Source organism: Bos javanicus, chromosome 20, assembly GCF_032452875.1.
Source record: "Bos javanicus breed banteng chromosome 20, ARS-OSU_banteng_1.0, whole genome shotgun sequence".
Classification (NCBI taxonomy): domain Eukaryota; kingdom Metazoa; phylum Chordata; class Mammalia; order Artiodactyla; family Bovidae; genus Bos; species Bos javanicus.
In genome coordinates, this window is record NC_083887.1 from 7,608,211 (window position 1) to 7,621,787 (window position 13,577).

At 40.9% G+C, this 13,577-nt stretch overlaps 1 protein-coding gene across 14 annotated transcripts in view; it reads right to left on the reverse strand.

Moving 5' to 3' along the window:
• ARHGEF28 (Rho guanine nucleotide exchange factor 28) overlaps nucleotides 1-13,577 on the reverse strand; it is a 339,510-nt gene that overhangs the window by 37,008 nt on the left and 288,925 nt on the right. For 13 of the 14 annotated variants that reach the window (XM_061393271.1, XM_061393269.1, XM_061393268.1 and 10 more), the window contains 4 exons: nucleotides 10,376-10,507; nucleotides 7,345-7,445; nucleotides 4,385-4,423; nucleotides 4,239-4,286 (listed from right to left, as the gene is read on the reverse strand). In XM_061393271.1, the coding sequence (XP_061249255.1) occupies nucleotides 4,239-4,286; nucleotides 4,385-4,423; nucleotides 7,345-7,445; nucleotides 10,376-10,507 (320 nt within the window). The remainder of the gene's footprint in view (nucleotides 1-4,238; nucleotides 4,287-4,384; nucleotides 4,424-7,344; nucleotides 7,446-10,375; nucleotides 10,508-13,577) is intronic. The other variant, XR_009731718.1, reaches the window with a different exon arrangement.

The window sequence follows — 13,577 nt, forward strand, 5'->3', positions numbered from 1 at the left end:
CTTTGGAAATGTGGTTTGTTGATGCTGTTGGATAATATTTAAGCAAGTGTTCTGAGTAAGAATTCAGTCCTTAAATTCACAAGACTGCCTTTCTGTGCTGTGCCACATTATCCTTCTGAGGTCTTGATAGTCAATAATTCAGGAGAACTTAAGAATCTATATAAATCTGGTAGTACCTTTTGAGTCTCCAACCAGAAATTACTTAAGCTATATGACATATGTGAAGATATAAAAGTCAACCATTTGGAAGCTTTGCTAAGTAATCTTTTTTATCATAGCAGTTAATATCATATTTAGGAGTCTCATTACTGTTGTTTCTTTGTATTATAGCAGGAAGGTCACACACAAAACACTAAGCTGAAATTCATCTGTTCGACAGAATGGTAAAAGGAGGCTGGAATGATTACAGGGACATAGATACTCTAAAACTCAGAGGAAATTACCAACCAAATTTAAAAAAAAATTGTCTTTGAGTTATGGTATCTACCTATTAAAAGTTTGGCAGTATCACAGGAAGTAACTGCCAACTTTTAGAAGGATTCCACAAAATAAAACAAAACAAAAAAATGTGAGTGCCCTTGAAAGCTTTTATTTTCACAAGTTCCCATTGAAAGCACAAAGAAACAGAGAAGGAACAAATTGAAAACAGCCACAACTGGGTATGTGTGTGTCCTGTGACTTGTTATGAGAAATTATTACCGTCCAAGGGATAAATTCTCATTTTCCTTTCCTAAAAATTTAAAAAGCTATCCATGTAACAGGTGCTGAGAAGGTGGGGATTTGACCATCAGTTCTTTAAGTCAGCAGTTTCCTATACTCTTGCAGATTAAAGAATTAAAGTATACTTTAAATTAGTATTTGTTTTGGAACAAGACTCAAAAATGTATCCAGTGAGGTCTTTTGAAATGAAATGTTTCTGAATGTGAAAATCAATTAAAAATTGAAATTCACATGAGTATTTGATTAATGTCTTTCAGTGGTTATTATAAAGAAAACAGTGATACCATTGAAAATAGGTCCTAATAACTTGGGTCTTTAAATATGAAATAATAAGCCATTCAGGACTCTGCTGACCTGGCTAAAGCAAACTGTAGACTGTATATCACCAGCTAATTCTAACAATTCCTAAGGGCATCAGCAGAGTAAAACAAACCAACCAACAAATCCAATATTCTATATGCCAAAACTTCCATAGGCAATGGTAACTCTCAGGTAACGATTACAATTAGACTACTTGAACACTAACATGAAGTATTTTTCATCCACTTAACATTTGGGATAAAACAACTCTCTTCTGTAGCATAGGGGTGAAATCTGAAGATTGGATATTCATCTGCACATTTAAAGTTTATGTCTACATGTAAGACAGAGAACAGCACTTACTTTTCAAGCTTAGGAAAATTCCCAATTCACTCTCTTTCTCTTTTTTTAAATTATACTGAACTATAGTTGGTTTACAATGTTGTATTAGTTTCTGCTGTACAGCAAAGTAATTTAGTCTGTCTCTCTCAACTTTTCTCTGCTGAAGTGTGTCTTTTCCTTTCTGTCTTGCCTGTACCTCATCTCTAACTCTATTCTTCTAACATAGGGATCAAATTTCATTTTCATCTGATTCAAAAATGCTATGTAAAAAACTTTAATCATGCAGAAGAGATTCAGCTTCAAAGGAGATGACTGTGCCATGAACAGAAATCTTTCAGAGCACATACCCTTAAGCCAGCTCAAAAGCTTTGGTTAAGAGGACACACTATAGAGTTTGCTATTTGCTTCAACCTAATGTTGCAAAAACTAGGTCATTTAGGTCACCCAGCTTTTCTGAACCTTGAATCCACAGAGGGCTGCACTTAGACAGACAGAACCTTGTGAGTTGTTTCCACCGGGCAAACCAGCTGGGACACTCAGGGTTTTCATCTCCCAAAAGTTAACGAACTGCACTCACGCTGTGTTCCTTCTCAGTTAAAATGTACAAGAAAGAATGTTTGTTTTATATGAGAAATTAATCTCTAAGAACATCTACCCGAGACCAGCATATCTAATGTAAGACATTAAAGGTAGTCCCACTAAATCTTGAATAAGACAAGGGTGGCCACTATTATTTACTATTTAATATTACTATGGCCACTATTAAGACATTTCAGAATTTCTAACCAAAGGAGGAAGTCAAGAAAATAAAATTAATTTAATTATTTAAGAGTAGCCATAGTACCATTACTTTCAATTTTTTACTTTCTACTTTGAATACTCCAAAGAGTCAAAAAAAAAAAAAAAAAAAAAAAACCCTGCTAAAATAAAAATTCAATGAGTTGGCCTATTAAAAAAAAAAATTCAATACTTGTATTTATACCAGCAACCGATATTGGGGAAACATAATGAAAAAAAGAATATTCTGTTCACAATAGGAACAGAGACAAATATCCAGGAATAAATTTAGCAGAAAAAAAGTACCTACATCAAGACAATTACAGAGATTTCCAACAGAACATAAAATAACATATTCTCAGTCAAGAGAACCAATTATTGCCAAAGTGCCAATTTTCCCCAACTTAATTCATAAATATAGTAATATTTTAATTAAACTCTCTCAGTATAAGTGTAAGAAATTTGCCAGAGTGTTTTAAAAGCTTTTATGAAAGAACATTCAGATATTTGAAAGAGTGGTACTTATCTTAATAATCTTAATAGATAAGATAATGGTACTAGATCAAGAATAGGCAGATGATCAATAGAACATCAAAGACATCTTGATGCAGCCAAAGTATTGACTCAATAACAAAACAGCAATGTAGCATGACTATCTTTTCTGATGAAAACTTAGTATCAGACTTAATTTTCTTTTAATAGTCAACAGATTTAAGATATGAAATCTGAATGACAATAAACCAGTGTGGGGGGGAGTTTAATTTCAGTAGTAACCAAAAAATGCAAATTAAGGTCGTGAGCTACCTTGACTTATTTTCAAATTGAGGAGAAGTAGAGAGGGGTGCTAATTATTTTGACAATGTCTTTCAAAAACTGATTTCAGTAATTCATCCTAAGGACACACTCAGATATGTTCAAAGAGGTCAGTGCACAAAGACGTGCTCTATGGTATTAATAACAGGAAAGTATAAACTGTGTGTATGTGTTAGTCACTCAGTGGCATCTGACTCTGTGACCCCTTGAACTGTAGCTTGCCAGGCTCCTCTGTCCATGGGATTCTTCAGGCAAGAATACTAGAGTGGGTCGCCATTCCCTTCTCCAGGGGATCTTCCTGGCCCAGGGATCGAACATAGATCTCCTGCATCGCAGGCAGATTCTTTGCCATCTGAGCCACCAGGGAAGCCATAAACTATGAGAAATGGATTAATCCCATAGACCTGAATATTATACAACCATTAACAATTGTGCTATAGAAACAACTGATGACAGAGAGAGGTACAGGCTCCGAGGGTACACATAAAATGATTTTTAAAAACCGGAGGGATACATACCCCCAGACAACAGTAATTCTCTCCACAGAATCACAAGTCATTTTATTTACATGTATCAAGATCTTTCTATAAATTTGTCTATAAACATTGCTTTCACATCATTTAAAAATATTTTTTAACTCACAAATTAAGCAATTGGATGTATTCCGCCTCTCTTATGCAGGACTCAGGGGATCATCCAGCCCCAGAGCCCTCATTTTTAGGATGCCTGTCTTTCCTGGACAGACAGGGAGCCATCTGATGGTAGACTCTGTGGACCACTTGCCCTTTTGTGCTCAGTCTTCATCACAGTGCCTGGCTCGGGGAGGGTACTCAATAAATGTGAGGTGGATGAACCAAGCAAACAGTGGAAGAGCATGTGAATTACTGACTGCCCCAAAGGCCTAAGGCCACATGTGGAAGTGAAAAGAGTTTAGGTGTGAATTTAAGTTTTCACCAGAAAATGTGAAGTCATACTACACTCACTTAAGAGTTTCATTGCAAACTTCCAGCCAGATCATATTCATCAATATTTTTTAAAGATATGAACTGTTTTATGGTTTCAGAGAAGAATGGTATATAAACTACAGTAACGGTGATGCCTCGTGATTACAAAACCAGGTGAAGCTCAAACCATCAGCAGAGTTACACTTGGGGTAGAGGTGGAGGGTTGGTGTTCTTTTAAGATCATTCATTACCTCTCAAATGTTCTAAATTTTAAAGTCTGGGACTCATCAAATAAAGTGAATTGCATGAGGGAAAACATTCACAGGGTCAGAGCATAGTTACCTGAAGGCTATATAAGAGACGAGTTAAATTCTGTATCGCTTGTATAATCTGAAAAATAAGATTGTGAGTGTCAAATTTTTGAAAAAGCATTCATTATGCACAACCAAAGAAAGGATGATGACATATTTAAGGTATGCAGAGCTCACCTCTGACTGCAAAGAACCTGGGAAACTTCTATATTCCACCTAAAATACATAAAAACATAAAGAAAATGAACACTCACTCCACTCTTAAAAGGCTGCACTGCATTGTTCCACAGTCTATGCCCTCAGGGAAATCACTGCTCTCGCTCTAAAACTCTTCCATAGTGACTGTTTCCTCCCAGAAAGCCAAGTCTATAGAATTCAACCACCACCAGATGAGAGAGAGCCCCCCCTGGACAGCCTTGGTATCTGAGCTGCACGGCCACTTCCTTCCAGATGCACTCAGCCCTCCCTTAAGACAGACACCCAGGGAAGATGCTCGGGGAGCGCTGCAGGCTCAAAGTGACCACATGTGCCTCATGCACACCATGTTGTAAATGGTGCTCTCTGCACCCAGGCTAGTCTCTCGGGCCAGGCTTGTCTCCTGGAGGCCAGGCTTGGAAACTACAGGTCATCAATGCCCAGTCTCTAACTCACTTCGAGATTTGGGAAGTCATAACTGCCGCTGGCTGGGAGGAGAAACCAGACCCAGAGGCAGTGCAAAGAACAGCACTCAGCCGGCTGGCATCCTCCCGCTGAGCGCGCCCGGGGCCCAGGTATGGGCACCTAGGAGAAGCCCTGGCAGCAGAGGCTGTGAACAAGGCCACAGGAGACCATGTGCTCCTTGGGGGGATGGGGGGTGGATCTCTACCTGACTCCCTGCATCTCCACTGCACACACTGAGAGCACATGTGCATAGTGAGGGCTTCCAGTTTTCAGAATGCAACATCTGTCTGTTTGTTCACTGTCTCTTTTCTCTCATTAGGATGCAAGCCAAGGAGTAGCAAGATTTCATCTGTGTATTCATAGTGCTGTGTCTGCAAACCTAAGAGGGCTGCTTGGCGTGTAATGGACACGCACATGCCATACTATAGATAAAGAGTGAGCAGCCACTGTGTCCTCCACACATCACACTGCGGGGATCCTCAGAGTTGCTGCCTCCCAAGGGCCTGCAGCCGCCTGCACACCGCCTGTGGTCTTGTCTGAGCAGCTTTAAATCAAACCTCAAGGAACAGTTCTCAGGTAACCTGAAACTTGTTACATTCAATTAGTTCAGGCTGATGAGGCCACTGTGATGAGCTAGCCCGGCCTTTTCTCCCTACCCCCTCACTCCTCACCCCACACTGCCCATGAAAGCTTTCACTACCAAGCAGCATCTTGAACAGGGGAAGGACAAATGATGGGAAAGGAGATGCAGCTTATTCATTAGAGCTGTGCCCCACCCTCGGGAAGGTAACAAGAGCTGAGAACTCCCCGTTCCATAGTGAATTCTGGAGTTCTCTCCACTCTTCTGGTTTTGTCCCTGCTCTATACTCCACTGCGTTTGTAAGAAGATTGTACGGGACATAATTTTTATACTCTATAAAAATTAGAAACACAGAAATGAGTTGGATTATGCCACATGAAGTCACTTATTCCCAAGATCCACTAAGCTTGATAGGAGACAGGAATTTTGAATTGTCATCTTTTTAATGGAGTTGGCCCGCCACCTTGTGGGCAATGTGCATAGCTGCATTTAGGTGCTTTACACGTGGGATATTTTGACATTTGGGTTACAAATCTGAAATTTTGAAAAATTTTTTCAGAAATGCTTCTTTTAAAACCTTACCATATTAAGAAAGATAATTACAAAACAGCCATCATATACTTCTTTAAAGTGTGATTTCAAATGATTCTGCTCTATAGGTCAATTCATTTCTCAAAATGTCTTATTAATGGCAAAATTTTCCAGGTAGGTTCATCCAGAGAGGAACCTGGACACCTCCTCTCTTACCTGGGACTGAACCATGGAAGGGGAGGACTTTAGGGGTGGAAGCCACCTCAGCTTTCCATTCAAAACTAATCAGCCCTTCCCCTACTTCCCTCCTCTAATAACAAAAAAGCAGCTGGAAACTAGACTTGAAAGTCAAGTTTGCCCTGAAAACAGCAGAAGAGCAGGAATGTTTTAAGATGAAAGAACTTAGAGAGCTTACAGTCAGAATAAGTGGAGTGAAATCTAATGACTATATTCATTTTGAAGTTTGAAAAAACACTAAATCACAGCCATCTTTTCTATGGCTCTTACAATATCTTTGATTTCTCAGTCATATGTAATATACACAAAAATATCTATGAAATACAAAATGTTACATAATTTACATAAAGATCTGTCAGATGTCATTTTCCCACATTAACACACTGTGGTATCTGTAATGTACCTAATTCAATTTTAGATACAGTAACTCTTGGGCCCAGATAACCCTGGGAAGGCCCACTAGCCACCTCCCAGAATCATGTTCTTATTCCCCATCTCTCTCCGACATCTCAGTTTCATTTGATGTTAATAGGAAATTTCATTTTAAAAGACTGTTGTAACCTATGTGTATAGTACGTACTAAGGAAAGGTGATGTCACGAAGCAAAAACTGATTAGGGTAACTACAAGACTATCCAAAAGGCAGGCGACGGTAAGAGTGGTGAGAGGAAAACAATCAGAAAGGAGAGGAAGGCAAAAGGAAGTGAAGACGCCAGGACGTTTCAAAGTCAAAATTATTTCTGCCACTTTGGCGTCACCCGGTTGCATAAGGGCCTGCAAGCCCAGGACCACCTCTCAGCCAAGAGGTACTCAATGTCTTGGGTGAAAAGCTGGAGGTTTGCAGGGCGGAAAGTGAGACCAGAAGCAAGAGCGCAGACACACAAATAAACATTTGAGTTTTCAATCTTTTTAATAACTTTTCATTTGTTTCTTGGTTTACACCTACACGATATCGGAAAAGCAAGAACATTTTAAGAAAAAAGGTAGGAAGTTTAAGTACGAATACTGAAATGGAGAACAATGCAGAAAACACTTGCAGACTATTCACTGCAGAGGACAGACCAGGAGCTGAGGTTGTTTTATTACACAAAGTTACCGGTGCCATTTACTAACAAGTCAGTTCACAATACCTTCTCCCCCGCATCAGAAACCGCCAGGTCGGTTCCCACACCCTGGGTCCCGGCATCCACATCCCAACAGCCTCTTCCTCCTGTCCCTTCTGTGACTAGTGCTGGAAGCACATCGTTGAGACAGAAACAAAAAGGACATCATCAAACATCAGCCAGCAGAGCGGGTCCTTGGCACACAGCTGACACATATTCCAAGGTAAGAAACATCACAACATCACATGTATCGAACATTCTTCTATGAGGTGCTAAAACAGAGCAGAGTAAAGTGCAGAGTCCCTGCCCCCAGGGAGCTTACACACTAGCAGGTGCCAATCTGACCCATGGCATCCAGCGTTTTTACTTTTCTTTCTTTCTGGCAGAGAGATGTCTGTGTGATGTCTGTGGTACCAAGACGGTAGGATTCTGCATCTCACATTCACTTAATGGGGAAAGAGGCCTGGGGAGGGTCAAATAAAAACAGGCACAGCAGAAGAAAAGCCAGGGCTGGCAGACCAGCTCTAAGGAGACAGGTCTGGGAAGCCTCCTTCAGGGCTGGTACAAGAGCAGCAGGCCATAAACAAGGGAGGGAGGCGTCCAACAGGAGGAATGAAATGTCTTTCTAAGCAGGTAAAGATGGCGAAAACTGCATGAGCTCAGAGTCATGAAACTGAGAAGCTGTCCTTATCTGCAAATAACTTACTAGTAATATTTTCAATACTTTCCAAGTGTGTTTTTTCCCTTACAATTCTTGCTTATGCTCTAAATTCACAAACACTGTAATTACTATATACTTAATGTATGAAAACGCAGAAATATTTTTAGCCCAGAAATATGTTTAAGTACCAAAGAGATTTCACTCCATCCATTAAATCTCCAATGGTGGGATTTTATTTATTTATCCACCCATGTGAATTCAGTTAAAATTTATACCATGTTCATCTTGCACAGATTAAAACTAGACTTTCCAGAGCCCTTTCCCACATAGAATTTCACTGGAACTCTGCCCAATCAGGACCTCATGAAATAAATATTCATTTGTGACACTGTTTATAATTTTTTTCCTTGGTACTATCTTGGAACTTTATTTCTGATGAAGGAAATACTTTTTTATTTAAATTAATTAAAAAATACTTAAATCTCTGGAAAATGAGAGCCCTCTCTGATTCCCAAGGCCTCTTTTATTATGAAAAAGCTTTTGTTTATGCAGAAACTGCTTCAAATTATATCAGCTAAAATTTAAGTTCATTTTGCCCAAGCTGGTCAATGCTTCCTCTATAGTGAAGGGACACATTGTAGAGCTTTTTCTGGCACTCAAAAATGGTTCAACCCTTGGATACTATTCCTAACTCTCAGAGAGACGCCCAAAGAATTAGCCATTCTCTCTCTTGTCCCCCTCATAGACATGAGGACCACCAGATAGGGAAAGAAGCTGACGGTGAGCCAGATGAAGGCAAGAAGAGCGGAACGGATCAGGTCCTTCTGCTCCTGTATTCTCTTTCAGAACAGACAAGAGGGTCTTCATAATTTCACAGGAAGTAGATTTACCTGTCTACCTGATTAGGTATATTGAGAACTGAAAACAGAGGGTCTTTCTTGGTCTGTAATCTCAGACTGACATGGGCCTGACTTAGAAGGACCCAGTCCTTGAAGCCTGTCATGGGACTAACCCATCCATTTACAGACTTTTTGTTTAGGAAAGTGTTTTTCACCCTTATCAACCCTATAAGGAGCATCAAACTCCGGTAGCACTGTGTTCCAGTCCAGCCCCAGCACTGAACACCAACCTACCCCTCCTCTACAGGAACCCTGACATCAGGCCGCTGGGAACGGGCTCTGGATGGTTCTAGTAGATGTCAGGGGAGATGACGGCCCGGTCTGATGGAGGTGGGTGTGGCCTGTGCTCGAGCAGCTGCCGGAGCTGAGCGGAGCCTCTCCAGCTGTCCCTGGGCTGAGGCTGAGAGCGGCAGATCCCTACTCGTATTTTTAGCTAGAACTTCCTCAATGGCATACTGAGGTTCTTCTTTAAAAAGGAAATCACCCGGGGCAGTACAACTCCCCGGACGAATCTGGGCTGTGTTGAAATGAAAAACATATGTGCACATTCTGAAAATAGAAACCCAGGATTAGATAAAGTAGAACCCAAGAGAGGAAAGTAATTATTGGTGCTAGTTTTAAAAAATGTATAAAATTTGAAAACTGGACTGCTTCCATTCATCTCTTAATTAACCAAGGGATGCTGTTAAAGAAATTCTAAGGCAATTTAATCCGCCAATCTCTAGCTACTAAAAGACATCTTGAGCATAGAAGACCTGGTGGAAGTAAGGTTTTTAGTCACCAGGATATAATGAAAACCACGTGCTTCTATCTCAAAAACCTCTGGAGACCTAAATATTTCGCTTACAACTACACATATGATTAGGTTTTGAGAAATTACTGAAATCAACTTACTACATTCTATTTTTCTGTATTTAAAGTCTTCTGAAACACTGTTTAATAAATGAATCCCGACCTCAAAGTGTATAGCAACATTGATCAAGAATCTTTTGGCGCTTCTACATTTCATGTGTGTGTATATGTGGGTGTGTGTGTACGTGTGTCTTGCATGTGTGCATGCACGCATTAGATTCTAGTTTTCTGAGTTTGGTTTTCTCAGTTGGCCATATGAAATGAAGGTAAAGGACTTACTTTTTAATGAACTGCAGGGACCCTTTTCCAAAAAAAACCCCCAAACTGCAAAAGCTCTTGCAAGACTGCATTCAGTTAAGTCACAGGCAACACAAGGCAGGGCAGGGTCTGGGGAAGGTCACTACCTGCCTGAGTAACCTACAGCTAGGCAGCACCACCTACAGCCACTCTCTAAGTCCTGGTCCTCAGAACACCAGTGTCGTTATTTTAGGTAAAGCAGGCCTGCGTATTTATTCTCAGATTTTTTCCTAAAGAATACACTCAGAACCCTCCAAATCAGGGCACAGTTGCTGCCTTCATCTTATGTGCCCACTCTGTGCTCCAGGTCTGTGCCCAGGCTCACCGCGAAGGCCACACGCTCACTTACAAGCAGTAGACGATCCTGGTGCGTCCTGAGAATGGAGCACGTCCGGCAAAGCAGGTTCTCCACAACCTTCCTCGGGGGACTGGCATGCATCGCTCATCTGGGAAGCCTTCACTGCCACCTGCAGACTCTCAGCTAAGGAGGAGGAGGAAAACAAAAGCCAATTTAAAAGACACACACACACACACACATTTTTTATTTAGTTCAGGGGTTAGCAAACTGTATTTTACCTGTGTCTGTTTTTATATGGCCCAGGAGCTAAAAATGACTTTTACCTTTTTTACAGTTGTATTAAAATATACATCCATGCACAAAGAAGATTGTGTTCCCAAAAACCTGTACATGGCCTGCAGAGCCTAAAATATTTACTATCTGGCCCTTTACAGAAAAAGTTTACCCACCTGAAATTTAGACCAATACTTTCAGTATCATTTTATGATATAGGATTCATTCAATTTTTTTTTAAACTCACAGTATAAAAATAATTCAAATGCAACTTTCAGTAAAATAGTATGCTTTAAAAAAACTTCCTGAAACTCAGTTAATTTAAATATAATATCAGGCATTAGGATTTTCAAACTGACTACTCAGAAATATTAGTTATTCTTCAAAAGAGAATTTCCCCAAACATGCCTTAAATAAAATACAGGTTCCCAATCCTTACCCTCGACCTACTGGATCAGATTATCCAGAGAAGAAAACAGAGGAGTTAAATGTTAAAGAGCACCAAAGGCTCCTCTTGAGATCTGGTAAGACTGGGAAACACCACACTGAGAAAGGCAAGTTTTTAATGACAAGGAAAAGTCTGCAATTAGCATGGAGAATAGTATAATTCTGAGGATTCTACAAATATTTCTAAAACACTCTGTCCAGTGATTCAACTTGGTAACTAGTCACTGAGCACCTACTCTGGGGGCCATTGGGCATCTGCTAATAAGGTGAGTTTGCAGAGGAGGAAAGAGACATATACAACTAAGTCTACTGCAGGGCAATGCACATCAGCGCCAAGTTCTGCCAGCCAGGTATCAGAGCACTACAGAACGCCCAGCAGCACAGGCTAAAATTGCGAGCATGTAACTTATGTGATAAAGACATCATCAAGGATAATGAGAGGGCCCCTGGCTCATGTCAATCCAGTCTTTGGGCTTTATTTCTAAAAACTCTCTCGTCTCTACCCTCTTCTCCCTACTTGCATTGCCAACAGTCCTGGTCTAGACCAAGGCCCCAGCCTCTCTCGTTGTAACCGCTTCTTAACAGTCTCCAGGCAAACTATTCTCCTTCCAATCTTGTTTTCCGTTCATCAACCCTCATTCTTTTCAGGACATAAATAAGATCATGCTACACCCATGATTAAAAGCTTCCAACAACTAACTTTCCATTGGTTTTGGAATAAAATCTCTCTCTCCCTCTCTCTTTAACCACAGTCTAGAAATATCTGGTCCCTGCCCACCCACAGCACAGTCTCCTCTGCCTCCTGCCACCTGGCCTTCCTTCTTTCATTGAACATGCCAAGCTCATTCCCGATGCAGGGGCTACAAACTCACATTCTCTCAGCCCAGGAATTGTCTTCCCCTAGGTCTCCAGACAGTTGGCTTCTCATCAGTCAATTCTCACCTCAAAACATAACCTCAGAGCGTCTTCCCTGACCTCTCTACAGTAAAGCCTTCCCCTCATCCAATCCCATTATCTTATTGGCTTTCTGAAATTACCTTGTTTCTTTGTGTATTGTTTCCTAGAGATTTTTATGAAAGCATTACTCTTTCCTTAGTTGGCACCAACAATAGTGCACATGGTTCAGTTCAGTTCAGCTGCTCAGTCGAGTCTGACTCTCTGCAATCCCATGCACTGCAGCACGCCAGACTTCCCTGTCCATCACCAACTCCCAGAGCTTGTTCAAACTCATGTCCATCGAGTCGGTGATGCCATCCAACCATCTCATCCTCTATCTACCCCTCTCCTCCTGCCTTCAATCTTTCCCAGCATCAGGGTCTTTTCAAATGAGTCAGCTCTTTGCATCAGGGGGCCAAAGTATTGGAGTTTCAGCTTCAGCATCAGTCCTTCCAAAGAATATTTAAGACTGATTTCCTTTAGGACTGACTGGTTTGATCTCCCTACAGTCCGAGGGACTCTCAAGAGTCTTCTCCAACACGACAGTTCAAAAGCATCAATTCTTTGGTGCTTAGCTCTCTTTATAGTCCAACCCTAACATCCATACATGACTACTGGAAAAACCATAACTTTGACTAGACAGACCTTGTTGGAAAAGTAATGTCTCTGCTTTTTAATATGCTGTCTAAGTTGGTCGTAACTTTTCTTCCAAGGAGCAAGTGTCTTTTAATTTCATGGCTCCAGTCACTACCTGCAGTGATTTTGGAGCCAAAAAAAAATAGTCTGTCACTGTTTCCATTGTTTCCCCATCTATTTGCCATGAAGTGATGGGACCAGATGCCATGATCTTAGTTTTCTGAATGCTGAGTTTTAAGCCAGCTTTTCACTCTCCTCTTTCACTTTCATCAAGAGGCTCTTTAGCTCCTTTTCACTTTCTGCCATAAGGGTGGTGTCATCTGCATGTCTGAGGTTATTGATATTTCTCCTGGCAATCTTGATTCCAGCTTGTGCTTCATACAGCCCAGCATATCGCATGATGTATTCTGCATATAAATTACACAAGCAGGTGACAAAAAGCCTTGAGGTACTCCTTTCCCAATTGGGAACCAGTCTGTTGTTCCATGTCCAGTTCTAACTGTTGCTTCTTGACCTGCATATAGATTTCTCAGGAGCCAGGTAAGGTGATCTGGTATGCACATGGTAGGTAGATGCGTAAAGCATATATGATGAATAAATGAGTGAGAGATTCTCCATCAGTGGACTCAGCCATGAAATTAAAAGACGCTTACTCCTTGGAAGAAAAGTTATGACCAACCTAGATAGCATATTCAAAAGCAGAGACATTACTTTGCCAACAAAGGTCCATCTAGTCAAGGCTATGGTTTTTCCAGTGGTCACGTATGGATGCGAGAGTTGGACTATGAAGAAAGCTGAGTGCCAAAGAATTGATGCTTTTGAACTGTGGTGTTGGAGAAGACTCTTGAGAGTCCCTTGGACTGCAAGGAGATCCAACCAGTCCATTCTGAAGGAGATCAGCCCTGGGATTTCTTTGGAAGGAATGATGCTAAAGCTGAAACTCCAGTCCTTTGGCCACCTC